Source organism: Indicator indicator, chromosome 10 (assembly GCF_027791375.1).
Source record: "Indicator indicator isolate 239-I01 chromosome 10, UM_Iind_1.1, whole genome shotgun sequence".
In the NCBI taxonomy this organism is placed as follows: Eukaryota; Metazoa; Chordata; class Aves; order Piciformes; family Indicatoridae; genus Indicator; species Indicator indicator.
This window is the reverse complement of record NC_072019.1, coordinates 26,875,106-26,902,564: the sequence shown is the minus strand read 5'-3', so window position 1 is coordinate 26,902,564 and position 27,459 is coordinate 26,875,106. Positions and strand designations below refer to the sequence as shown.

At 39.7% G+C, this 27,459-nt stretch overlaps 1 protein-coding gene across 1 annotated transcript; it reads right to left on the bottom strand.

Moving 5' to 3' along the window:
* Positions 1 to 1,767: 1,767 nt before the first annotated feature.
* Positions 1,768 to 27,245, bottom strand: EFCAB7 (EF-hand calcium binding domain 7). The gene is made up of 13 exons (XM_054384391.1): positions 27,059 to 27,245; positions 23,622 to 23,833; positions 21,753 to 21,839; positions 19,524 to 19,722; positions 18,366 to 18,490; positions 12,544 to 12,685; positions 10,830 to 10,939; positions 10,502 to 10,659; positions 10,171 to 10,304; positions 7,717 to 7,865; positions 5,437 to 5,646; positions 2,975 to 3,082; positions 1,768 to 1,842 (listed from the first exon to the last, which is right to left on the bottom strand). Exons 1-13 carry the CDS (start codon positions 27,243 to 27,245, stop codon positions 1,768 to 1,770), a joined length of 1,896 nt encoding a protein of 631 aa, XP_054240366.1.
* Positions 27,246 to 27,459: the final 214 nt, after the last annotated feature.

Below are 27,459 nucleotides of genomic sequence, written 5' to 3'. Positions count from 1 at the left end.
TTTCTGCTAAGAACTTCAGCTTTAACTGTTCCTTTCCTAAAATGCAGGAAAAGTCCCATAGGGATTCCTGCCACATCTAGCAAGGCTGATTTTATAAACAAAAGAAATGCAAATAATGGAGTGTTGTGCTGTACAGGCAGAGTGCCTCATGATGCCCAGCACCTCCTCAGAGATGTAGCTAGAACTGCTGATGTACCCACACACACCTCGCCTGAGGCAGCATTTACAGAGCTCAGCCACCTGCTAGAAATTACCAGCTATTTCTGGGGCTTCTTAACACAACTTCTACTCCTTCTAGACAATTCTGAAAATTATGTCTGCTGTACTGGCTAAGAGAAGAAAAAAAGAAAGAAAAACTGAAAGATCACCAGCAAACCTGCCTGAGCAGCAATTGCCGAGGCGTGTAAATCACTGGCAGCCTCGTGCAGGGCTCTCATTTTGTAACTGACATTTACTTGCCCAGGGTATGATTACAGCAGGGTAACAGCAGAGTGCAGGAGTGGCTGGCAGATAAATATAGCCTTTCAGGACTGCTTGCTGCCCTTCTACATGAGGTCACATATATTTCATGTCTATTTTAAACTCAGACACTTTCTAAGCATCCAGTGGTCAGGGTCACGATTTTTTTTCCACATTAACAGACATTTAGAAGGGCCAGAAGAACATAATAGGGTGAATATGGCTGAGTAGTACCTTGAAGCTGGTTTTCACTGCTATTGCAGCCTAAACTTGATGGGCTTCAGTCTCCTTATTTCAGCTATCCTGAAAATAATTAATGATAACTGTCAAGACCCCAAGACAAACCTTTATTTTCCTCATATCATCTTATATCATCATGCCATAGAATCACAGAATTGCTTTGGTTGGAAAAGACCTTTAAGATCATTGAGTCCAACCATTCTCTAACTCTACCAAGTCTGGTGCTAAACCATGTCCCTCAGCACCACATCTTTGCCTCTTCTAAACTCCTCCAGCGATATGAATTCAACCTATTCCCTGCAAGCTTGTTCAAGTGTCTGAGAACCCCTTCACTTCAGTGAAGAAGTTTCTTCTAATGTCCAACCTAAACTTCCCCTGATGCAACTTGAGGCCATTTCCCCTTGTCCCAAATACAAAAAGGCAGATTTTATTTTATATAAGAGTATGAATTCAGGCAGTAATTACTGAGAATATGTGCAACATATTGTCACCAAATGACAAAATAAAAGGGAAAGAACCAAACCCTTGATCAGGTGGCAAAATAAATTCATGAACCCCACCCCACATAGCAGAACCACAGGAGTGTTTAGTCAGGAATCCATCAAACCCATTTATCAAAGTAAGTTTTTCCTCAGTGAAGCAGTTCTAGGGTGTGATGAAACTGTATCATGCTATAGAAAACAAGAACATATCTGGGGAACCAGCCTTTATAAAGCACGATTATATTACAACTGCCAGCTCTGATTCTAAACAGCACTGATTTTCAGCATGCCTCAGTGTTTCCATGCCTGTGCATTTCATTAGGCTCTGTGTGATATATACTCTGCTAAAAAATTTTACACACTTAAGAGTTATCCCACCCCTAAGCTATGCCTATAAATGTTCCTTAAAAGCCATTAGCAGAAGTGTGATAGCAGCAACAAGTACTTCGTTGGCTTTAATGAATCAAACTCTGTGAAGTACAAAGGTATGCCTACTTTTGGAGAAGGGTAAGACCAGAAATTGTCCTGAAAAAAATGCCTGGCTTAGTCTGAATGCTACCAAGAAAAAGTCTCCTCGCAGGAATGTTTAATGTACAAGGGAATACACAGAATTATAAAGCCACTCTTCCTGCTCGTTCAGCGGCATCACGTGCTGAGAAACCTGTGCATAAGAGAGAAGAAATTGTTGTTTATTACTGAGAACCTGAAGTTAAAAAGCTAAAAACATTAAATAAGCATCTAGCATCTCTAACAACAGTTGGTGTTCAAAAGTTACTATTGAATTGCATGACAGCAAAATACCCCTGAGGGGCACTGAGCCTGCAGTTTAGATTGAATGAAGCCAAGATTAACATTAATTAAACATCTTCCAGGATCAGACAGTAAATATCTAAAGTGTCAGCAGCAATATTAGAATAGGCCCTAACCCTGCCCATGTCATGGGACTGTCTCTGTTTACCACAAGTTTGAATGCAGCCACATTGGAAAGCTGTGAAATATAAAATAGTTTGGATGCCTCTCCTTTTAAAGAGAAACTCACACTTTTAAACTAATAAAATCTGAATTTTCTTCCTAAATGACTGAAGAAAAATATCATCTGCATTTATAATGCTTTTCTGAATCTTGTTCTATCCCTTAGAAGCCTCATTTAGACTTTTCATTAAAACCTGCCCAGCTCTGGAACAGCAACCAGCAGATCAAATTGTCTCGTGGCTAAACATGATCCATAAATTAAGCCTAACAAAAATTAGCCAGCTGCAAATCCCACTGTGCAGAAAGAGTGCAACTTTAATTGTTTCTGACTAGAACATGCTTGGTCTTTTTCTCATAGAGATCAACCTATCTGCTTAAAATCTGCCAATTTAAAAAAGAAAATACAGCTTTAGAAAACGAATATTTAAAATATTCACAGAATGCCAGGTTGGAAGGGACCCCAAGGATTATCTGGTCCAACCATTCTAGGTTTAAATAAGATGGCCCAGCATCCTGTCAAGCTGAGTCTTAAATATTAGTAAATGATACAATAATGGACAACTGGAACAGGCACATGGATGAAAAATTGAGCAGCTATAAACTTTTGCAGCCATCTGCACAGGGAAACATGGATACATCAAGTGCATTGTCTATCTTTGAAACATCAAGAACTCGATCTGATTCCATACAGGTGATGTAGATGCCACAACCCTACGTGCTCATTATCATGCTAAAAGATCTACAAGAGGAAACTGTAAAGATGTGACATGATTATTTTTGTTCCTTTTTGCTTAAAGTTGGCTAAACAACAAAAATCTTACCATCATGGATTTTGGTGTCACTTCCACAGCAAAAACAGTAAGCCCCCTACTACTCAGGCAGTTCTTACTCTGCTCATTGTTGACATGAATAATCACTTTGTTTTCAGACTGTGAGTGAAAAAACATGAAGGAACTCATTAGTCTTACTGGTTAAGTGGCTGCCCTTTATGTAAGAACTCCACATTGCTCTTACTTCCTCTGGCTTTGCTATTTTATGAGATAGAAACACTTCAAGGATGCTGACGCCTATTCTCCTGGTAGACTAACAGTTCCAAATGTACATTAGCAGAGCCCAGATCCACTGGAAAAAGTCACTTAAGAGTCATTGAAACAACTGAAGCACTTAACTTGGGAATACCACTTAGCGAACAAACTATTTAGATTCTAACAGCTTACAGAGTTTCAAGAGGTGACTGGACAATTTTATGCTAGATTTTACATACAAAGAAGGTATTTCTCTCACAAATAGTCCTTGAACTGCAAATCACTGAAGGTGAGGACAGCAATCTGGAAAAGTGTCATTGGATGTTTGCCCAATTCTGGTTTGCATCAGCCCAAACAGGCCATTTCTGAAGACTTCATTAATTCAGGTTAGAAAAAAAAAAATCTGATGAACTTAATAGAAGTCTAATCACTTAAAGAAAAGATGCTCTTGTTAATGCTATGCAAGGAGGATCCAATATATAAAACTGAAAGCTCAGGTAACAGAAAATTCTTTAACCATCAGTTTATCCTGGGGTAAGGGATCCCAGAAGAGGGGATCATCTCAATGCTCATCAATATCTAAATGGTGGAGGTCAAGAGGATGGGGCCAGACTCTTTTCAGTGGTCCCCAGGGACAGGACAAGAGGCAATTCCTATCACTGCAGAAATATAAACACAGTCTAGTGTTAAGCTGCTTGTGGCTTTGATATACTGCTCTGGCATCACTTTGGTTATTCCTCATTTCTACAAGGCAGTGAGATAAAGGCAACCAGAAGAATTAGCTGTACAGGAAGACAGTTATGGCAAGAGATACAAGGTCACTGATACTCACTCACCTAGCACAGAAGGTACATTACGGTAACTTTGTGCTTTGGGTAGCGTTCCACTTACTGTTTATTTTGACAGAGAAATAGGCAGCGAATAGGCATAGTAATGCTTAGTCCCTGAGAAACTTGTGGCTCTGTATGCAAGGTTTTTAATCTCCCCAGCTCACACCCTCAGTAAGGAGGGTTAGAAGAAAGACACCTTTCTCTACCCACTGATTAAATACATAGGCAAGACTCCCTCAGGAGCCAGCATATTTCCTTAATCACAGAAATAGCAAAGAAACAATTATTTCAATTTAAATCATCAGTACAGTAACTGAAGATCTGTTCAGACTGCACTGCTTAGAAGATGACAAATGCATTTATTTGCTTTTTTATTATTTATCCTCAGACATTTACGATACAAAAAGAAGCCTCTGATGAGGTTTACAAGGAAGTGCAACTATTTGCTTCAACACAGAACAGAGGTGTTGATGAAACTTAAATGGTGTAAAAGGCAGGTGTCAGTGATTTTAATCAGACAGAATCCAGTTGCCTCTGTACAGACCTCATCTCCTTCTCTCACATATCCCCAAACATAAAAATAACTCCAGCATGCCCACCCTAAAGGGCGAAGTGCAGAGCTAAACCTTTAGTTCCAAGGAGTCTCAGCATTCAGTCCTAATATTAGTCCACCAACACACACCCTTCTGCATGTTTGCCCATTTAAAAATATACTTCTTGCTGGGATCTTTCAAGATTTAATGCACCTTAAGTTTAGCACCTTACTGCACTGCATTTATTTACTCTAGGTTCCTGATATAAACGGAGAATGAACAGCACATTCTTTAGGTTCTGTGCAAAAGGATTTAAGGTCTTTGCTTCTCACCAACCATTTTTGCTTGGATTTACAATTGTGAACTTGAATTAGTAATTAGTAACCTCAACAGTTAACAATTCATCCATAATATGCTTCTAAAACAATTAATGCAAATCAACGCTCTTTTACTTTCTTACACACACCGAAAATATGAAACAGTGGAAATGCTGTAGTCTTTGCTGTCTCTGTATGTGTATTTCCTCTTCTTAGTATTTGTTTGCTGGTATTACAAACATATTATGTCTCCAACAATTAGGAAATTCTTGAAAAATTGGAACGTGAGTACAAACAGTGAGATTCTATATGATCCTTAGAACTGCTTGCCTCATTTAATAAAGTGTCCTTCCAAGAACACCAGTCCAGACTGTTTTGAAGTCTGAGTGATTTTAGGTACTCTGGGGTTTTAAATGTTGGGGGTTTTGAGTCTGGGTGATTTCAGGCGCTTTGGGTCTTTTAACGAACTAGATACAGAAACTTGTTTTCAGAAATAAAATACTTAGGGACAAAGGGAGAAGAACCACCACAATACCAGACCTTAGCATGAAGTATCTTACAGAAGTCTGATGCCATACCTTATTTTCAATGACAGAAGTGATTCTCCTGCCTGCTTTGTAGGTGTAGATGATGATGTTTTCACAGCCATCCATTACTTTGGCCTCTCCTTTATTAACAACAGCCTTGCAAACAGCCCTGTTGAGTTGCCAGCTCCCTGCCTCTAGATACATGGCTTTAATTCTGGGTTTGCACTTTTCTGCATAGATGTCAATGACAAAGGGGCATGCCTGCAATAGACAAAATCAGTTTCAACACTTTATCTGTAGCTTTTCTCCACAGATTTTCATCCACATCCTCAGACATGCTCTGAAGCAGAACTACCCAAATACAAGGAGGTCAGTAAATACTGAACATTCAAAACCTGACAGCTGTGGCATTCTTTTAAAACAAATGAAGACTCAGGACAAATGAATGTTTTTCACACCAGTAACAGTAGACTCAATATGCAGTTTGGTGCATTCAGCTCCAACATAACAATCCCTTCCTTGGATAGCAAAATGTACAGAAATTAAGGTGAAGTATGAATGTATTTCAGTCTCTGAAATAAACCTGTCTCCTTTAACTGTCACACTCTTGTTATTTGTACCACTTCATGCAGATTTAGAATCTTAGAATTGGTTGGGTTGGAGGGAACCTTAAAGATCATCTAGTTTCAACCCCCTTGCTGTGAGCAAGGACACTTCCTACTAGACTAGTTGCTCCAGCTCCCATTCACCCTGGTTTTGACCACTTCCAGGCTTGGAGCCTCCACAAATATCTGCCATGCTGCATTAAGCACTCTGCTCTTAGCGTCTTGGCTAAGATGAGTATGTGTAACAACCAGGAGTTTGCATTTTCTTAGACTCAGTAACAGCACTTCGGTTTCTTTCAGATGGCTACTAGCATCCAACTGGGATTTTTCAAGTTCTGTCTTTAATTTGTTAGAGGCTCAATGATCCTGAAATACCAATCTTTTAAATCACCTGAAATCAAGGAATTTAAGGGTTAAGTTACAGAGACAAGCACAAGTGACTGAGAGCTATGTTCTGAGAGCTATGTTCTGAGAGCTTATGTTGTCCTTTGGAAAGCAAAAACTACAGCCATAAACCACAGGTAATAAAAAGCACAAAATGCTTTTTTGAAACATCTAACTGGATAAAAACCTCCCCAAAAATCTTCTTCCTTAGAGGCCAGCTCCCTCTGATGTCTGAAATGCAGAAAGACAGTTTTGTAGTTGCTCTGCTAACCCTACTGACAGGAAAAAGAGAGAGTGCTCATCACAAGAAACCATTCACCATGCTTTCAGGATTTTCACTGAGAGACAACTGATGCCTCTCAACCCTAAGGAGTATTTTTGGTTCTGTAGATATTTGTTTCCCACACATATGTTTTTATACGGTGACTACACACTGAGCTGTGTAATAATATACAGGAAAAAATAATATAATCAGGTTATTTTTTTTAAATCACCTTTTCTTGGGAATGAAACTGAAATAATTAAATTATCAGAATATTTCATGTTTTCTTTAATTTTTCATAATTTTTTGTTTACCCTTCATTAAAGAAAGCCTCTTTCTTTAGTGAGAACTATTAACACCAACACTGATACTGTTTCTGTAAAAATAAAACAAATTTAAAAATCTATAAGCACATAGAAATCAGAAAAGTAATTCTTAGTCCTGTAAAGAAAACTGTGTCACCCAAAGGCCCTTTGTTAAAATTTTAGGTGAATACCTTCAGACACTGATGTGAAAGGCAACAGTAACAGAAACAGCCATGTCTGAAAATTATGAATTCTGAATCATGTGCAAAACCCTCATTGTCTTATCCTTATCCACTTCTGTGGTGGCTTGGGCCAGGAAAATTACTTTTTTTAAGCAGAACAAGTCCTGCATTTTGTATATTTGCTGACAGTCACAGCTTACCATCACTGTCTCCTTATCACTTCCCATCAGCAAGGTGCATGAGTTCTTTCAAGGGGTATAACCCAAGACTCCTTCTACAACCCCACAAAATACTGCCTCTCTCAAAAACAAAATGCAAGACTCCCTCAGGAGCCAGCATATTTCCTTAATCACACAAATAACAAAGAAACAATTATTTTGATTTAAATTATCACTACACTAATGTCAATGTTATCCTAAGAAAGAGGACACCACAAAAACTGAAAGTCACAGCATAAACCCTGTGCTAGCAGTGTTTGGACTGGATCACTGACCTACTAAATTCAATTTGCGACAGACAGAAACAGTGCTGCAGTTAAACATATGTGGTAAGTTGTATGGGAAGCTGTTATTTTTGCTCTGTGGATATCATACCTCTGTCATTTCTAATGCTTTATTGTAGCCCAGAGACAATAAAGTGACCCAAAGGTCACTAGGATCCCCTTCACGGTCATTGGCTTCCATGAGATTCAAATCCATAAATCCTTGTCTTGTTAGCTCATTCTTCTTCATATCAAAATTTTCTGTTTCAAAAGAAATATAAAGTAGGACTTAAACATCTGTTCTCTCTGCAAATACCCTTTGTCCTTCCAAAGCCAAACTCCCACTTAGGTTAACAAGGTTTACAAAATGGAGCCATTTTTGCAGCCTCAAGCTTTCCAGTATTATTTGGGAAAGAATGTCCTTGACCAGCTACATGCTCTTTGCAGAGCCTCCCTATGGATTTTAGATAATGACTAGAAACAGCTGCCCCTTCTGTAACCCAGAAGAGGGTGAGAAAGAGTTAATACTGATTTATGTTTTTCTTTCCTAGTTGTATTGTGGTTGAAATTTGCAAAATGGGGTATATTAGGAATGGGAAATGAAAGCCTGCTGGCGCCAACACCCTTAGTGCTTGAAGTCCTTGCTAGAGAAATGATTTACTTAGTTCCTAAAAAGCGATAAAATGCCAGTGATCCTAACACCCCTTTCTAGATAGGATATCATAGATCGACCACTCTAATGTCAGCAAACACATAATTGAAATGTCCTTATGTCAGAAATGTTTAAAAATGGTTTTCTCATCTTCATAACAATGCTAAATCTTTACTATATATTATTTAAAAGGGATTACCAAGCTAATAAATCTATCTAAGGGTACAGATGCTATAATAAATGGCTTGAACTTTGGTGTCAGAATTTATGATATTCATCTGAACCCTCCAACTGATTAATGACCTGGTAAAACATTCACCATATTCTCTCCTTTCCTCTCTTACACACCTCACACACCTCTCCTACTCACAGTGAGACCAGTGCACTGAGACATCACACCGACAAACTCAGCAAGTGTGGAATAGGCATGACAGGCATGAAAGGGACAGGAAATTTACTTGTAGAAAAGTTTTTTTTGTATGAGCTTTCCATCATTTAAGAAAAAGATCAATATCTTAAGAGTGTTGAGGGGAGGAATAATTAGCAGGGCCTGCCACACTGAAAACAATTTGGCCCAAATTAAGCAATGTGCAAGAGCCTACAAAGGAATTAAATCAAACATGATATGGGCTGACACACAACAATATGCAATACTGTCATGGTAAAGTTGCAGAAAAACTCTTTTACTTATAGAAACTTCTAATTATCAGACAATGGCTTCTAAATTTCCAACTTGTCCACTCACTTTGTCACATGCTTTTAAACCCCTGCTTCTGGCACTGTATTATTACAGCAGCCTGAAGTCACTGGTGGCAGAATTCTCCTAGCCCTTCTAAGAGGTCAGTATGTGTGTTTTCAGGGCCTTTGCAAGCTTAAGCAATGTCACATAATTCCCATTTTCTTCAAAACTGACATTAGTGGTCCAGCACTGCTCCTGCAAGCTGACAAGATATTGAGTAACACTGGTGAGACATAGCAGCAGCCAGAAAACAAAGCATGGCTGAAAGAATCTAAACCATCAGCTTCCTCAGCTCACAGAAATCAGATGTCCCTGCTGACTGAAGCAGGGTTGGACTAGATGACCTCAAAATGTCCCTTCCAACCCAAACCAGTTGGGGATTCTATGACTACATCTCATGGCTGTCATATGGCACACTATGGACAAACTGACACACCATGCAAGAACCTTCAAAAGACAGATGTTTAATGAAAAACTGCTGACACCTGAAGAAATGTAGTTGCAATAGGCATTTTCTAGGTCTAATTTTCTGAACGATCATTGTAAGCTGTAAATGTCATTTTTAAAGCATCATATATAGATGCCTAAAATGCTTTAAATCAAGTAGATGCTTTTCTAAACCATCATATAGACATTTTAAACGTAGATATGGTGCTGAAGGACATGGTTTAGTGGTGACCTGACAGTGCTGGGTTAACAGTTGGACCTGTGATCTTAAAGGTCTTTCCCAACCTAAACAATTCTATCACTATATATACCCAATAACTAAATGTCTCCCTTAACAGTGCGAGATATCAAAGCAGCATCAGTTTAATCTGCAGAAAGGTGACTGATTAAATACCTGTTCCAGTTGACTTCACATGATCCATTATTAGAAAACCTGTAGTTTTTGGCAGCTACAAATCTTTCACCTACAAGACTTTGCAGTTATCAAGAGGAAGAATTTTCTCAGCGGAAGGTCAGTGGCACATGAACCAGAATGAAGCAAAGCAAAGGACAGGAGACTAGAAAAAGGAAAAAAAGAAAAACAAAGAGAGAAGAGAACAGTATCTACAAGTGTTCTTGGTACAGGCTACAGTCTTCTATACTATATACATAGTAGGGTGTTACAAACAACAGCTTGCAAGTAGATTGAGAGCCCTAATTAGTTCTATCAAGAACAGCCATGGACTTACCCTTACAGACAGCCCATGCTTCCTCATCACATTTCTCACCACTAGTTCTCAGCTCAAAGAAGTTGTATTCCTCCAAACTCAGAAGACCATTTCCATCCAAATCAATTGTCTCAAATATATCCAACAAAGCAGCTCTAAAAGATTCAAAAAAGCAGAACTATTTCAAAATATTCCTCTTTCCTTTACTGTCTCCTCACACTATCAGTAACTGCCTGGTCAGTTTGAGAATACTCTGTACAAAAAGCACTTTAGTAACTTTTGAAAAACTAGATGTGCTGTGGAGCAAACACTTTCACAGTAGTCACCATGCCTGCTTGGGAATGTGACTCACCGGAACTCTTTGGTCAGAGCCAGGTCTCCATCTTCATCTCTGTACACCAATTTTGCTTCTCTGGTGATTTGTGATTTTACCTTCTTCAACCTACAGCCTGTTGTGAATGGGAGCAGCCAGTAAACTCCTGATCCAAGCTCCCCTTTCCATCCAAACATCTACTCTTAAAAGAAGACAGGCCAGTTTGTAAGTTATTTCACAAATGATATCTCTCTTTTTTACTAGTAATATCCATACACGAGTTATTAATTACTTGAAAACACAGGTAATTCTAGGTTCTTTCCCGAAATAAAACAAATGAAATAGGAATCTAAGAAAAATATCAAACCTCTTTGTTTTGTTGTTCAGTAAAGCTCACAAGCTGGAGATGTTCCTGGGTTTCATTTTCCTTGAGAATATACAGAGCTGTATCCACTGACAACCAAGGACAAGACTTTCCTAAAAAAAGAAAAAAAAAACCCAAACATTTCCAACACAAATGCTCAATAAAGTCCAGAAAATGTTATTCCTTAAAACTCAAAGTAGATATTTCTATGGTATTTATCATGTTGATCCCTGCTGATGTAAGATAGAAAAAAAGAATCCATTATATGCCATCAGGAATTCCTTCCTATTTAGGCTGATTGGATTGATTGTTCTCAGTCTTGTGATTGTCTTGCAGACAACAATCGCTATTAATAGTTCTAATATTAAAACTTCTGGTAGTTAAGGAAGGTGTTTTCATTATTTTCTATTAGTAAAATACTATTACTTATTACTTTCCTTTACACTAAAACTCCTAGATACTTGCAATTAAGGATGTCAGGAAAATCATACCATATTCTCCTCTGATGGTTTGTAGAACATTATTAAATTAATCTTGACTGGAAAACCACTGCAAACACTTAGGGATACCAGAAGATGTGACTCTCAGAGGGGTAAGTTTCAATTATTTATATGATTTAAATACAAGATCCCCCTACATGGCCTCACTTCAGATTATTTTGATCATGTAGGATTTGTTTGTCTTGGGTTAGACTGGAAAGGAGACCTGGTCTTACATATGTTGAATAGATGCCATTTGAATCTCTTTGATCCAAAGCTAACCAATTTGACTAATTTCAAGTGGCTTAAATTAAGATGGACATTAAAATAGGCAAACTAAGCTACAGACCCCTCAGACAAGATTCATAATCACAACATCAAGATACCATAATGCCATAAAAAGCAATCATCCTAAGTATTTACAGAAATCTTTGAGGTGGAAAATACAATATTCACTGTTTGTATTGTTTCCCACAAAATACCTAAACACCCGACAGGGAGATACTGCAAACAGTGCCACCATTTGAATTGTGTAATAAAAAACTTCACAAATTTACAGTCAAAAATAGTCTAAGAGGTTGGTTGACTAAAGGGAGAAAAATAAAGGACTTTCATGATTTGCACTGCCCAGGCAGTGAACAAAAATGACTAAGCACAAAATGGGTCACAAAATTGATGAAAGGGTTGGAAGCCCTCTGTTGTGAGGCCAGGCTGAAAGAGGTGAGGTCTTTCAGACTTGGAGAACTTTCCAAGGAGATCTTCTGTTGACCTTTCAATACTTACAAGGGATGAACAGAAAGCTGGGGACAGATTTTTGAGCAGGACCTGTTGTGACAGGACAAGGGGTGATGGTTTGAACTGATAGAGAAGGAAGAAATGTTTGACACAGAGGGACCCCGGCCCACATTGCCCTATCCCTGGAACCACTGCAGGTGAGGTTGTTTGGGCTCTGAGCAACTTGCTCTAGTTGCAGATGTCCCTGCTGTCTGCAGGGGGGTTGGAACTAGGCAACCTTTAAAGGCCTCTTCCAACCTAAAGCATTCTGTGGTTCTATGATTTTATGATTTTAAGCAGAAAATCTGGTTGACAAGTTACAACTGTAATAGGGCGCTGTCAACAGGGAGAAATATTCTTATATCACAGTATCACAGTACTCTGAGTGACAAACAGGTGTACCAGCAGAAGAGAAAATATTTCTTAAAGGGTGAAATTCTCTAAAGAAACACAAAGACACTTACCTTCTACCTTACGAATGTTCAAAGGCTTGATGGTAATACATACTGCAGACCTCTGAGGTAAGTGCAGCTTGTACTTGTGACTAATGATTTCACCATCTTCTTCCAAGTAGAAGCATCCTTTGGACTGTGCCCATTGCCATTCCTGGAAACCAAGCAGATATTAGATGTAGCCTGTGTGATGTACCACTGAAAGGCTGGAATTTTGCTTCATTATTTCCATCAGGCTAATGAAGCAAAACCCATAAATGAATACTGAACAATGAGGAGTTATTTGCTCAGATAAATCACAAGCACTAGTCAAATTCAGTGGTTCCCCTTGCCTTCTGGCAAAACTATTGGAAAGACAGAAACTGGAAACTGCCCTACTTGTGGAGAACCTGGTTCCTAGAGAAGCCATGATTTTGCTGAGATCCTAAAGCAGCTTCAAGTTTTGCTGGTGTTGTTTTTTAAAATGCAAGTCCTGATTCTGAGTTTCAAATATCATTTGAATATTTCTTCAACAAAACAAAAATTAAGTCCAAATATACATACATACATATATGTGTGTGTGTATTTATATATGTATATAAATATACATACATACATACATACATATACACATATATACAACTCTCCCTGGAGGTGTTCAAGGCCAGGTTGGATGAGGCCTTGTGCAGCCTTGTCTGGTGGAAGGTGTCCCTGTCCATGGCAGTAGGGTTGGAACTAGATGACCTTCAAGGCCCTTCCAACCTAAACCATTACATGAATATTGAATGCCTCAAGGAATTAAAAACATTCCTGATTTGCCTTCACTGCTCTGGATTAATTCCATGATTTCTAGCTACTTTCCCAGCAATGGAAGATGGTTTTCCTGAGCACAGCCTAGCAGGAAGAATCTTCCAGTGTAGAGAGCTCTGTCCAGGTTTCTGTATCTATGCTTACTGTTCAGTGTCACAGGTAAGCTAACACATATATAAAATGGAGAATCTCTGCATAGAATCATTTAAAAGTGGCACCCAAATAGCACAAACTCAGATATAAAAAAGATCCTCACAGTAAAGGAATAAAAAACATATCATCTTGAAAACATGAATGTGGATTAAACACTGAGAATTCCAAATTTTACACAGCTGGAAACTACGTTCATCTCAAATTACTTATTATTATGGTAAGACTGCACTGCCCATCCAAGATGCTGATCTAAAGTCAACAGTTACTTCATCCTCAGTACCCCAATAGTTTTGGTTTCATAATGCAGTTTAGATGTCAAATTCTGCTAGTTATATTTGCATACAGCTGACAACATGGAGCACTTTCAAGTGCAAACACTTTGCAACTCACTTTCTCCTGTTCTTTGGAGGTTTAGGATTTTTACAGAACATGAAGACTTTGCTGAGTGAGTTCTAAGGGACTTTAAAAGTAAATATGCATCCTCAGAGAACAAAAAGACAAAGATCAATGAAGCTATCTACAATAAAGTGAGATATCCAAGTCTCTCCTTTCCCATAGAAACAAACGAAGCCAAGTGCCATTTGAAGTGGACACAATCTGCTTGAGGGGCTGCTATGCTTAAGCTTTGTGGATGTGAAGCTGCCTATGATATTTGGTCCACAGAGTCATAGATCAGTCCCTGGCCAGCTTTTATGGTTGTCTAGTCCTAACTAACAAGACCACCCACAAATTTTATACTAATCTTTACCCATCAAACTAGATTTTTAGTGATGGGATAAACAAAAAGGGTCCAATCACAAAGAAAAATTAGGAAATGATTAGGGGGCTAGAACACCTCTCCTACAAGGACAGGCTGAGGAAGCTGGGGTTGTTTGGCCTGGAGAAGAGAAGGTTCCAGGGAGACCTAATAGCAACCTTCCAATACCTGAATGGGGCCTACAAAAAGGCTGCAGAGGGACTGTTTCCAAAGGCCTGCAGTGACAGGACAAGGGACAATGGTTCCAAGTTAGACAAGAGGAGATTTAGATTGGATGTTAGGAATAAGTTCTGTACCACGAGGGTGGTGGAACAGTGCAACAGGTTGCCCAGGGAGGTAGTTGAGGGCCCATGCCTGGAGATATTCAAGGTCAGGCTCAACAAGGCTCTGAGCAGCCTGATCTAGTGGAAGATATCCCTGCTAGCTGCAGGGGTGTTGGACGAGATGACCTTTGGAGGTCCTTCCAACTTAAACCATTCTATGATTCTATGAAATAAGTTAACAGAGATAAAACATTATTGGACTTCATGCTGAGGGTCACATGTTGAACAACAGAGTTCTCTCAGGTAAACAGATGAATATTGGGAGTGGCCCTGCAGAGTTAGATAATGGTTAGACTTGATGATCTTAAAGGTCTTTTCCTACCATAGTGATCCTGTAGTGCTAACCTTTGAGGCAACATAAGTCAGGGCTAGAATTCAAACATGTTCAGTCTGTTAAATCATTTTTAGTACTATTTTCAGTAAACTCTTTTTTCCAAAATTTGCAGGACCTCTAACTTCATCAAGTCCATATCCAGTAAATTGAGACTTTTCCTTCGAATATGAAGGAACTTCGTAACTGCTTGTCAGCTCCTTCAGTCTCTAACCTCAACACCTTACAGAACCTTTTGAGACATTAATGACATTTGAAAAAGATCCAAAGGCCTGCTAATTAAGCAATGTGGCTGTTCTCAAAGACACAAGTACACAATGTAAGTTTCAACAGCAGTCCAGATGTGCTACAACTACTCAAAAAGATACTGTGATAATCTTCATATACAAAAATCACCCTAACAGCCATGTTCTATTTCCCCTTTCTCACCATGGTAGACTTCATTCAGACCACCACCTCACAGATGGAGAGTAGGTTTGTCCTGTTTGTTTACCTTTTTCTAGCTGTTATTTCAGATGCAAGTCAACTGAGTTTTGCAGTTTTGCATTCAGATGGACATTGTTACAACAGGAACAGCAAATGATCCAAACAAGCAGGGGTAATCTCTCAGGGAACAATGTGCAGGTTAAGATGTGAGCTAAAGTTGGACAGTGCTTGAGCAAACTCTGCCCTGTTGTTCTTGCACAGAGCAGAAGGTGGTGCTATATCCTCCGTCAAAGGACAATAGGAACCTAAACTGGGGAAGCTAAAAGATGATTTTCATTGGGATTTTAAAATGTCACTTCAAAGCATAACAGAAGTTGTCAAAGATAGCTACCACCGTGGGAAATGTTTGTATTTGAAATGTTAATCATAGGATTAATTACTAATTGATGTTAATCACATTGAAGTGATGGAGCAGGTCTAGAGAAGGGCAACAAAGCTGGTGAAGGGTCCAGAGAACAGGTCTGGTGATGGACAGCTGAGGGAACTGGAGTTGTTCAGCCTGCAGAAAAGGACACTGAGGGGAGACCTTCTGTCTCTCTACAACTCCCTTAAAGGAGGTTGGAGCCAGGTGGAGGTTGGTCTCTTCTGTCAAGAAACAAGTGACAGGATGAGAGGAAATGGCCTCAAGTTGCATTAGGAGAAGTTTAGGCTGAGTATTAGAAGAAACATTTCCATTGAAAGAGTTCTCAAAGACTGGAACAGGCTCCCCAGGCAGGTGTTTAAAAGAGGCAGAGATGTGGTGCTGAGGGACATGGTTTAGCACCAGACTTGGGAGATTTAGAGAAGGGTTAACTTGGTGATTTGAAGGTCCTTTTCCAACCAAAACAACCCTATAAAGAAATTTTAAGGACTATCTGGTGCCACTGCTGGTCACTCTCCAAAAATGTATTCCACTGCTTTTACAATTTAAGCTATGATTGGAATTGTCCTCACATTCAGGTATAATGGCAAACAAAAAGCAGTATCAGTGAGAGGAACTGCTCTTGTGATGGAAGAACTCCAGCTCTTTGTCTTGAACAAACTTGTTCCATATGCACTGAAGTCTTGCTAGCTCAGTTCCATGAGACTGTTTAACAAGTATGAGTGGGAAGATACCTGTTTATTTCAGGAAAAAAATTTCCCTCAGCTATTTCTTTTGTTACCTACTGTGTACGGAGGTCTTTCACCAACTTCAGTAGAGGAGAATGCAAAGCTAAGATAATTCAGCTACTCAAAGCAGAGAAAAGATCTTAAAACATGATACATTGCCTTTTTGTTGTTGCTGTTAAATCTTGATTAAAACCAACACAAAAAATACCTTGCAGAAATTGAAGATCTCCATTAGTGATCTTCTAATGAACTGTGAATCAGCCACAGCTGAAGCCCAACAGGTCATCATGTTATTTATGCACATCTGCCGCACTTCTATAACTATTTTTTTCCCCAAATTTATTTATATGGCTGCAAACATGTCACAAAACTCCACTGACAAAAAGAAAGCACATGGAAGAAGTTACTATGAATACATTCCATGTTTTCTAAGGGTTTTTAGATTTAGACATTCAACATATTTTGACTTCCACTATTTTCTCCTGCCAAAAATGTCAAGCTGGCATTTGTCCAACTTCCTGATGACAAAATTTTCTTACTTAGAGATGAGTTGCAGGGGGGGAAATAAATTTCTGAATATAAGGCAATGAGAAGAATTTTTGAGTGCTAGATTCTGATCCAAACCACAAATGAATCACTTTGCATTTATTAAGTGATTTTTGAGAGTTTGCATTGTGTCCTTAACAAAAAGGGTTAAAAAAAATAATAATTCTGCTTATATCTTTTCATGTTTCCTGATTGATTTCAGGATTTGTATGATGTTAATAGATAGCAACCAATATCTGCAGCTGCCTTTTTTTCAATCATCTCTTATTAGCTTGTACAAAGGAAGAGGAAAACAATATTGGAAGATTGTGTCCTGGTTTTCTACACTACACATCACGTTTGAACAAGGTGAAACTGCAGGTTAAATTGCATGAAGGTCCAGCTACCTAAACAGACTGCAAAAAAATTCCTTAGAGATTATGTTTTTAAATTTTAATATAGAACAAATGTCACTGTATAGCAATGGTGAAGATATAAAGGACCTCAGAGTTCAGTAACAAACACAGAGTTGTTATTTGAAACAAAAATGTAGCTCATGAGAACAATCAGTTCAGTTTTCTAGCAGCAGTTATGCTGTGTGGTCATAACCATTTTTCCCCTTTTATACAGGAGTCTCAAGGTGCACATTTTTAATGTATCCCAGCAATTTCCAGTTAATGTTTTATATTCCTACAGCTATTATTTTCTGTTGAAAGAAAAGTAGTAAAAGCTCAGTCAAGAAAGGGAAAACAAAGGAAAAAGATCAATATTAACACTCTGCAAATATTGACTTAGCAAAGTGACTTTGTTGTTGTTCTCCCACAGGAATTTATATTGAATGAGTGATTTATTTAAAAGAAAATACTGATAGGACATACTAGTCTAACTAAGAATCAATATTTTCAGGCTAGAGCAAGTATTTACAAAGTAATACCCAAACTGAATATGCTCACAGCTCCCGTTATTTATTTCCAATTACCTTTCATATAAAGGTTTATGATACACAATCTTTCAGGCTACTTAAGCATTTAAAAGTTCTCACCAACCTAATAAATTATTAATTTTTAAATTTATCAAAAAGTCATTAAACCTTTTATTCAACAATGATTTAATTTATAAAAAACACACACTTTGTTCTTTTAAACCTTCACACCTGAAAAATTATTTGCAATAACCAGATGTCAGCAAAACCAACAGTATATAAAAATGTTCATCATAATATGTAGCAAGAAACCTTTCAATTGTTTATAGCTGCCCTTGACAAACTATTCATAAAACATAAGCTAAAAATCAGAGAAAACCAGTTTCTTATTTAAAATGCAACAACACACATGCCTAGAGGAAAACAGCCACATTTCCATAGGTCTAGCTTATGTGATACCTTCATCATGTCTGGCTCAATGAGCTTTGTGTTTCTGTGGCTACTGGCAACCATGGTGATAGTGGTAGAAACAGCTGCTTTGCAAGTTTGAGCTGATGAAGGTCTTGAAGGTGTTCTGCTATCACCTATAAACAGAGATATTTTGTCACAATTTCATTCTTTAAACCCACTTCTAGTGCTATTTGTCATCAAATCTTACGTTTATAGGCACACAGAGAAAAACTGAGTGAGAAGAACTTCAGTCAGATAAACTGACTTCCCTTGTAACCATCTAACATTTAGTAATTCACTTACCAAACATCTTTACTTCCCTTACTGTGCATCCCAGGTGAATGGGCGCACAAATGACAGAACCTTGGAACCAAATCTGCCAGAAGGATACGAAATTGTTATCACATGATTCCATTTACCTTGGAATCAAGGTAAATCTGTCCTAAGAGGATAGGTTTAACCTGCTTCTAATTTAAAGTTGCTTCAGTATTTCCTTGCCAGACAGTGCATCACTTAGGCAACAGATGCGATAAACTGTCCTCGTGTAATTACTTCCAAGCTTTTACTTTCTGGTTCCTTACATTGGGGCACCTCTGCTGGTAGATTTAGCTACATAAACTCAGTCTTCATCATTGCCTTGTCATCCTTGGACCACTTCACTATTACCTAGAATTGAAGCAACTTAAACACTGCACACTACACTTGAATATTTCATGCAGTATCTTTGCAATGGTCTTTTTCCAGTCTGGAAGGGTTTTGAAGTATCTTTGTAATTCCAGGAAGAACATTAAACTCTCATATTGATTGTGATTGAAAAGTAGCCTTGACAATTGAAACAACCAGACTGCTTATTGACAAATGTTTAAGGTTTCATCTCTGATCTGGGAAGGAAATAACTTGCTATGTTGCAACATCTGAGCATTCAGTTTCTTTCCTTTGGACTGCGTCATGTGAGTCAAACGCACCCTTAAAAATTTGAGAGCTTCAGATCACAGAGGCAGCCAAAGCCCATTTGAACATGAAATTCAGTTATTCTACTGAGACATTTATGTGAGTGCCACAGCAGAAATTCTAAGCTGAAAAAAACCCAAATACACACTCAGCTGTTCATTGACCCAGAGCATGAACTCTAACAGAATGAAAACTCCCAGTATGAAATAGAAATACCTTTTGCTGGGTCCGCTTTGTGATCAGTTTTCCTCGAGATCCTTGGTGATGGTTTTGACACTGGTGGTGTGATTCCTTCAAAGGAAGAAGTTTCAGTTTGACTTCCAAACTGCTGCTGCCTCAGTCGACTATCAACTTCCAGTTTCTCTCGTGCTGTCTTGCAGCACTTCTCACTGGTTGCCATGTAGAAGTCACAAAACTTTGGGTGAAGAAAAGTAAGCTCTGAGCGAAACATTTTTTCTCATAGTTTTAAGGATTACAATATAACATTAGTAAGGAAAGGACAGGTCGAGAGATTTCCCTTAAAGCATTTTCTCTTAAAGCACAATATTAATGTTAATTCAATCAATCAAGTGACCACTCCAGTGACATAGCAAAATGGAGCTATGATTCAACAAAAAGGTTTAACATAGAATGAAAATTAATTGCACTTTCACGCCAAGAGGTAATTTATATTTCTTTCTAGATATCTGAAAACCTATTAAGTTTTTAATAGATGATTTTTTAATAGGGAGCTGTTTTTCTCCTATGAAACTGTATTTATGTCCAAATCTTTTGGACTGTTTATTCAGTTCAAAAATTAGAGATGATGTCTGAAAAAAATGGAAAGGTTTTGCATCTTGAAATTTAGATGTTTAACATATACAATAATGTGCCACACACAGGCAGTTACCAAGTGCCACTGTCCTGTTTTGAGCTAGAACAGAACTAATTCTGTTCAGTGGTTTTACTTCCCAGCTCAGTTTCTGCTTAGTGACAGCACTTTCTGCAGTTCAGGGCATATTTTCACAGGCAGGGGATGCTTCCAGAAGAACATGATGGGGAGAGTTCCTGCCAAGGGCTGGGCTGCAGAAAGGCTCTGCCTTGGACTTGCTCCTGGGCACACCAAGGGCACTGCAAAATCCTGTGCCCCATGCTGGGAGGCAGGAAGTTAGAACTAGCACCTGCAGGGAGAAGTGGACAGGACAGGTGACCTTCAAATGAGCAACAATGGATTCCACCCCATGGACAGCATCTTCAGGATCAAGCTGAGGGATCACTAGGGTGGCCAGCATCCAAGGACTCTGTCTATTCTACCTTTGATCCCAACCCATGTGTTCCTAAATCCATTTCCCAAATCCAGCTCCTGAAACTGGTTCCCATCTGCTACTGAGTCCAGTCTGCAGCTTCCCCAGTGCCTGCCCCCAGCATCACTAATTACAGGGACTAACTGCCACCAGGGAGTTGGGTTCCATATGGGTGTGTATCTATTTGTATCTATTTCCTGTTATTGTTATTATTTTCATTAAAGCTTTGGTTTTCTTTCCCAACCCATCAGTCTCTCTCATTCCTTTTTTCTTCCCTTTGGGAAGCAGAAGGGTTCACAGAGAGCCTCTGTGGCTCATTAGTGGCCAGCCCTAACCCTTGACAGTCACAGACGCAGCAATTCTGCCTAGATGTTTGTGGCAGTTTGGGCTGGGTGCCCCCTGCCACTGCTGCATGAGATACACCTCTGGTGTCCCGGGTGCCCACCCACAGGGGTGGACACAGGACTCGGCGTATTTCTACCCATAAATCCTGCCCCCTATCAATCCATCTGCAGAGTCATTTTCTTCCTCTTTCTTCCCTCTCTGCCCCCGTGGGAGATGCTCTCTCTTATCGGGTAATGCTGGGGGAGTATCTCAGGCCTCTTAGGCCTGACTAGGCCTAATGCCAGGAGGAGAATGGAGGGGGGGCAGTCTCGGACCTGGCCAGCCTGAGACTTGCCTAGCAGCAGGAGGGGGAAGAAAGAGCCCTGGGGGTTTGGGTAGACCCTCAGGTGGGAGGAGGGAAGGATTGGGAAGCCTCTGGGTACTATGTAAGGGACTCTGTATGCTTTAGGATGTTCTTTGCCACTATGCTTTCTAGTTTTTCTGTAGCTTCACCAATTGCTTTTCCATTTAAACTTTCCATCACTCTCCATGATGTGAGTGTCATTCTTTTGTCCCTTTCGGGGCAAGAGATGTTCTGGCTGGCCTCAAACCAGCACAATGTTTGCTGTTAGTTGTCACCTTTATCCTGCCATTCCTTTAACTCTTATCTTCACACATGCTGTTAGACCAATACACAGCCAGTTGCAGGGGGCTTAGGGTAAGATTGTGAACAGACCAACTCATGGAGGTGGGATGTGTTGTGTTTGATAATGCTAACATTCTCAGGAACCTCAAGCCAATAACACAAGAACAAACAGCATCACCCTGTTTGCCATACCTTGTTGTAGTCAAGTTTGCCATTGCAGTTAAAGTCAGCATGTTTAAGAATGATGCTCACTTCATTTCGACTCATTCTTTCACCTCTCTGCAATTAAAAAAACCCTCAGTTTGGGTTCCTAATCAAGAATGCTGCTCACCTACAGCACATACTTAGCGAAAATACAAGGCAAGATTCCTTTAATAGCCTTTCAGGGAATCTTCTCTTGTGATCAATGTAAATGGATTTTGATTTGAATCATCAAAATAAAGCTCAACATCATTAAAAAAAAAAATTGTCCCTACAATGCTACTAAACACTGAGCAGGTGAATTTAACCAGTTCATGCAATTTTGTGATGTCTTCTGGAAACCTACCATGAATCATAAAACCACAGAACTGTTGAGGCTGGAAGAGACCTTGAAGAGCATGAAGTCCAACAGCTCACCTAGAGCTCACAATCCCACCACTACTGCTAAACCACATCACTAAGCCATGTCCCTCAGCACCATATCCACACATCTTTTAAAAACCTCCAGGGATGGGGACTCCACTAGCTCCCTGGGCAACCTGTTCCAATGCCTGAATGACACAGCAATTTCAGAAAACCTTCCATAATCTGGGAAATCCCAGCTCTCAGTCATCCTTACTTACACTGTAGCATGCTAAGAACCAAGAGCCAACTTCATAATGGTTACTTTCACTCATTTACTTGAGCTATCCTATTATACCAGGCTACATCTGCTATTTAGTTCACTAAAACAGTTATTCTAGGCACACATTTGTCTTGCACTGATCTGTACATGGAATCATTACTGTGAAGCCAAAGCAATTTGTCTCCTCTTGGATCCAGGTCTGAACTGTGTGTCAGAACACCAACTCATTGCCCGAGTTGGTACATGGTGACAAGGTACAAAGCACATCTTCCACAAGATCCTCCAGTAATTTGCTCTATACAGATGTATAGGGCTGTTAGCAGTGACACAGCAGTATGTGACTGCTGCACAGAAGTCTACTTCACTTTTCAGCTATAGATGTGTAGTGTAAACTCGGGACTAATTGAAAACTAATGGGAATGTCATTGTTGGTAAACGTGATATGGACATTATGGTCCTGGAGCCATAGTGGGTTGTAAAAAATCAAATCCTGATCCTCACTTCTTTTAACAGCACCAGCTGCGACTGCAGGCACCCAGTCTTCAGTTTAGGTCTATATAAAGCAAAACCCTGACTTTATGTAACAACAGAGTTTATAGATCTTCTTCATGGCCCAACGATGGCAGCACTCAGCACCTCTTAATTCTATCTTAAGCTATATAAAGACGATTTCCTCACCAAATCTTTTTGTTCATGCAGAATGAGGGTTGAAAGTTCTGCCATGGTGTTTGAAGTAGACAGTTTTGTTTTACTGGGTCAACCACCACAAATACAGTATGAAAATTGTTTGTTTCTTCTGTTCCAGTTTGCTCTCCTCTACATTTCCTTAAAAATTGGTTTATTCTCACTTTTGAGCACTCGACTAGAATTCTACTACTAGTCTATTTTTAATAGCTTCTTCTCCTTAGTCCAGGATGCTTGGCTTTTGTGAAGGGTGCGAAAAACAACAGAACAGAGAAAGGAAATCATTATAATCATCTGTGATATACATCTCTATGTAATTTAAGTGGACAGACATTATTAACTGCAAGACTGTAAGGAGAAAAAATGGAGGAAAGATCATATAACCACAGAAAATTAGACAGAAAATTTTATCACCACCCCCCAAAAAATAACTAATCAATTATTGATTTTTTGATCAGGAATATGTGTTTACACATTCAGAATAGTTTTAACATCTAATATGCAAAATCTTTAATGGTTAAAGATGGATAATTGCTTCTACTGACACTTACCATTGTAAGGACTTGATAAAGTTCATCATGTAAAATATATCCAGTGTTATCTGCGTCTAGCTTTCTGAATGCTTCAAGCAGTTCAGTTTTTGTAGCTGGTTTTTCTTGCTTTAAAATAGTACAAAAATCATCAAAATTCAGTGTGGTTGTTTGTGAAGTCCAATATTTATTAACTGTCTTCTGAGATGGATTCCTTCCAGCCTGCTGAAGTACTGAACAATAAAGCACAATGTTAACTATATATTCCAGCTGTCAGTAAAGTAGTTCTCTCAGAACATCCTTTAATCACTTGCCATGTTCAGACTTTTTTTTTAAAGCCAAATCAATCCTAAGGAAAGGAGGTCTGAAGGAGTTTTGTTCAGAGTCTCAATCCCGTACTTGACTAATACAGACTGATCATGACCTTCCCTAGCCTTGAATTCTCTGATTTGTAGAAGAGAGGCTCAACCAGCCTGAGGAACAGATGAGCTCACTCATATGTTCTGATGAAAGGCAGTGCCTGGCATCCTAGACCATCCCTCACAAATGATGATCCAGCACAGAGATGACATCTGTTGCACTGCTGAGAACCACACCCAGAGAGCAGTTTGGGACTTCTTGTAACACAACAGTAACACGGAAATTGTTTTGTTTAAAGGCTCTGCAGCTTCCACTTAATCATGTGCACCATCCCCCCAAACCCACTGGGCTATCTTCCTTAAAGAAATGTAGTAACTTCAAGCGTTTCATTAAGCCAGATATCCATTAATTCGGTCTCCTCACAGAAAAATCCCAGCATGGTGGGGGTTGGAAGGAACCTCTAAAGATGATCTAGTCCAACCACCCTGCTTTAGCAGAGGCACCGACAGCAGCTTTCTCAGGATCACAATAACCAGGTGGGTTTGGAATCTATCCACAGAAGGAGACTGCACAACCTCTCTGGGCAGCCTGCTCCAAGGCTCCAGCACCCTCAGACGAAAGAAGTTTCTCATCCCATTCAGATGGAACCTCCTGGGTTTGTTTTTGTCTATTGCCCTTTGTCCTGTCACTGAGCACCACTGAAAAGAGTCTGGACCCATCCTTTAGCCCCCCACCTTTTAGCTCTTGCTGAGCACTGAGCAGATCCCCTCTCAGGTTGCTCTTCTCCAGGCTAAACAACCCCAGCCTCACCGGGGCAGAGTAGAGAGGGAGGAGAACCTCCCTCAACCTGTGGGCCACACTCTTCTTAATACACCTTGCTTAAGTGACAAGCGTAAAATTCAGCCCAGTGTCTCCATTCCCTGACTTAACATCAAGAGCCTATTACTTTATTAGAGCCTGCTTATACTGTGATCCATATAAATCTTTCTGCCTTGCCCAGGACTGAGATCTAGTGCAGAATTTATCTTAATATTTTACATCACATCTATATATGTGAACTTGTTCATCCAAATGATGCAACATGATATCAAATGCAAAGGAGAAATTATACCAACAGACATACCTTGTTAAGGAAAACAGCCAACATCTGACACACAACCAGTCCCACTGCTCCTACACCTGGGATTCTTCAAAATTCACTTTCTGGATTTATTCTGCCCTTAAAAGCCTTCACTGAAAACATCCTTTCATCACTTTCCAGTGTGAAGAAGGCTTTATCTTAAACTGAAATTACATTCAAATGCACAGCCTATCTGAGACTGGATGGATTCTTTTACACCTTACATATACATATAATCTGGATTTTAGGGAAACAAGCTATACTTCATCTCCACCTAGGACAGCAGCTTGGTTTTTAGCCAGCTGACCAAGTCTACAGCAGCTGAGAGCAGTTCAGGAGCATCTGTGAAATGAGGTGGTGGCATCATTATGATTCTCAGTAGGCAACTGTGTCACCATCAAAACAAACAAACACAAGCAGACACCTTTGTTGCTAATCTCTGTCTGAATGCTAAGGACTAAATAAAGGTTTCTGCCTTGGCACCTCTACGAGCAGAGTCATAGAACACAGCAAAGCTTTATCCATGCCAGGCTTGTACACAGAGCAATTGTTTCAGGATTTCAGTGTCAAGGTCAGCCAAAGAAGGGCAATTACTCTGTGTGCTTGGTTATGTGGATAGCAGAGTTCCTGGAATCATAGAACTGTTGAGGTTGGAAGAGACCTTGAAGAGCATGAAGTCCAACTGCTCATAATCTCACCACTACTGCTAAGCCACTACCCCTAAACCATGTCCCTCAGCACCACATCCACACATCTTTTAAATACCTGCAGGGACTGGGACTCCACCACCTCCCTGGGCAGCTTGTTCCAATGTTTAAGAACCCTTTCTGTGAAGACATTTTTCCTAATATCCAACCTGAAACTCCCTTGGCACAGTACTGTCACTTGTTACTTAAGAAACCAACTCCCTTCTCACTCCAACTTCCTTTCAGGGAGTTGTAGAGGGTAATGAGGTCTCCCCTCAGCCTCCTCTTTCCGAAGACTAAACAACCCCGGTTCCCTCAGCCATTCCTCCCAAGAGTTGTGTTCAAGGCCCTTCACCGGCTTAGTTGCTCTTCTCTGAACATGCTCCAGCACTTCAACGTCCTTCTTGGAGTGAGGGGCTCAAAACCAACCACAGTACTCAAGGTGTGGTCTCAACTGTGCAAAGTAAAATGAGACAATCACAGCCCCAGACCTGACCGCAAATGTGGCTATAGCACAGTGTTCACTTACATTTAACAGAATATCCTTCAAATATACAACAATTCTGTCCTTTCAGATGGCAAAGTCAGCACTTGCCATACCCTACAGGCCTTCCAAGTTTGCATTTCTGAAAGTTCAGTCAGACTGCACCTTGATTCTACTAATTACCCCAGGTAATATTACAACATGGGATACGAAGCTGCTATCTATGAATAGGTAAAACTCCTACAGATCAAATTTCGCAAGGCCAGTCTCCATGAGAGCATTTTACTGTGTGGAATATCAGTCAAACATGATGAAGCAAAGGAGGCTTAAACATTGGCACCACTCATTTGATCAATTCCAGAATTTACTGAAGATGTACTAGAGATCTGCAATCACAGAATCACCACCTGGTTTGGGTTAGAAGGGACCTTTCAAGGCCATCTAGTACAACCCCCTGAAGTCAGCAGGGACATCTACAACTAGAACAGGTTGCTCAAAGCCCCATCCAAAGTGACTTGGTATTTTTTCAGGGAGGGGCATCTACCACCTCGTGAGGCAACATGGGCCAGTGTTTCATCACCCTCAGCATCAAAATTTTTCCTAGTTCTAGTCTAAATATCCCCTCTTTTAGTTTAAAACCATCACTCCTTGTGATTCTATGAAAACTACTATAAATTCATTAAATCAGTTACTGAGTTTATGCATGAGGGATGCTCTCACTACTCAGTCACCGACTGCTGTTTGCAAACTACCCACTGTAACCATCACACACAAGAGTTATGGAAAAAAAAAAATACCTAATCCTTACCCAAACTGAGTTGTTCTTTTGATTTAATGTTTTCTAAGCTGCTTTTCAAAACAGCTAGATAAGCTGCTCGGCAGTTCATGTAAAAGATTGCTTCTTCTGCATGCTGGGACTTCTTTGTTTGAGAACTTTCTGAGCATGTAACTTTCTGAACAGAGAGGGATGTGTGACTCTCAGGTCTGCTTGCCATCCTGTGAAGAATAAAATTCCAGTTACAATTTGTTACTGTCTTACCTGTTTAATAATGCATCTTCTTTGTCCTCTGAAACACAGACTAGCTCTAATTATCCTTCAAGAGAGACAGGAACTACTGGAGAGAATCCAGTGGAGGCTCTTGAGATACTGAGGGAACTAGAGCATCTCTGAGGAGGAAAGGCTGAGAGACTTGGGGCTGTCAAGCATGG

What these genes read in the sequence shown, in the direction of transcription:
- EFCAB7 (XM_054384391.1), bottom strand. Translation starts at nt 27,245, where the DNA reads ATGGCAAGCAGACCTGAGAGTCACACATCCCTCTCTGTTCAGAAAGTT. An exon ending in GCAAACTTGACTACAACAAG is followed by an intron (nt 19,723 to 21,752) that starts GTATGGCAAACA and finishes CTTCACCCAAAG; the next exon opens with TTTTGTGACTTCTACATGGC. An exon ending in GCTCTGACCAAAGAGTTCCG is followed by an intron (nt 10,305 to 10,501) that starts GTGAGTCACATT and finishes TGAATCTTTTAG; the next exon opens with AGCTGCTTTGTTGGATATAT.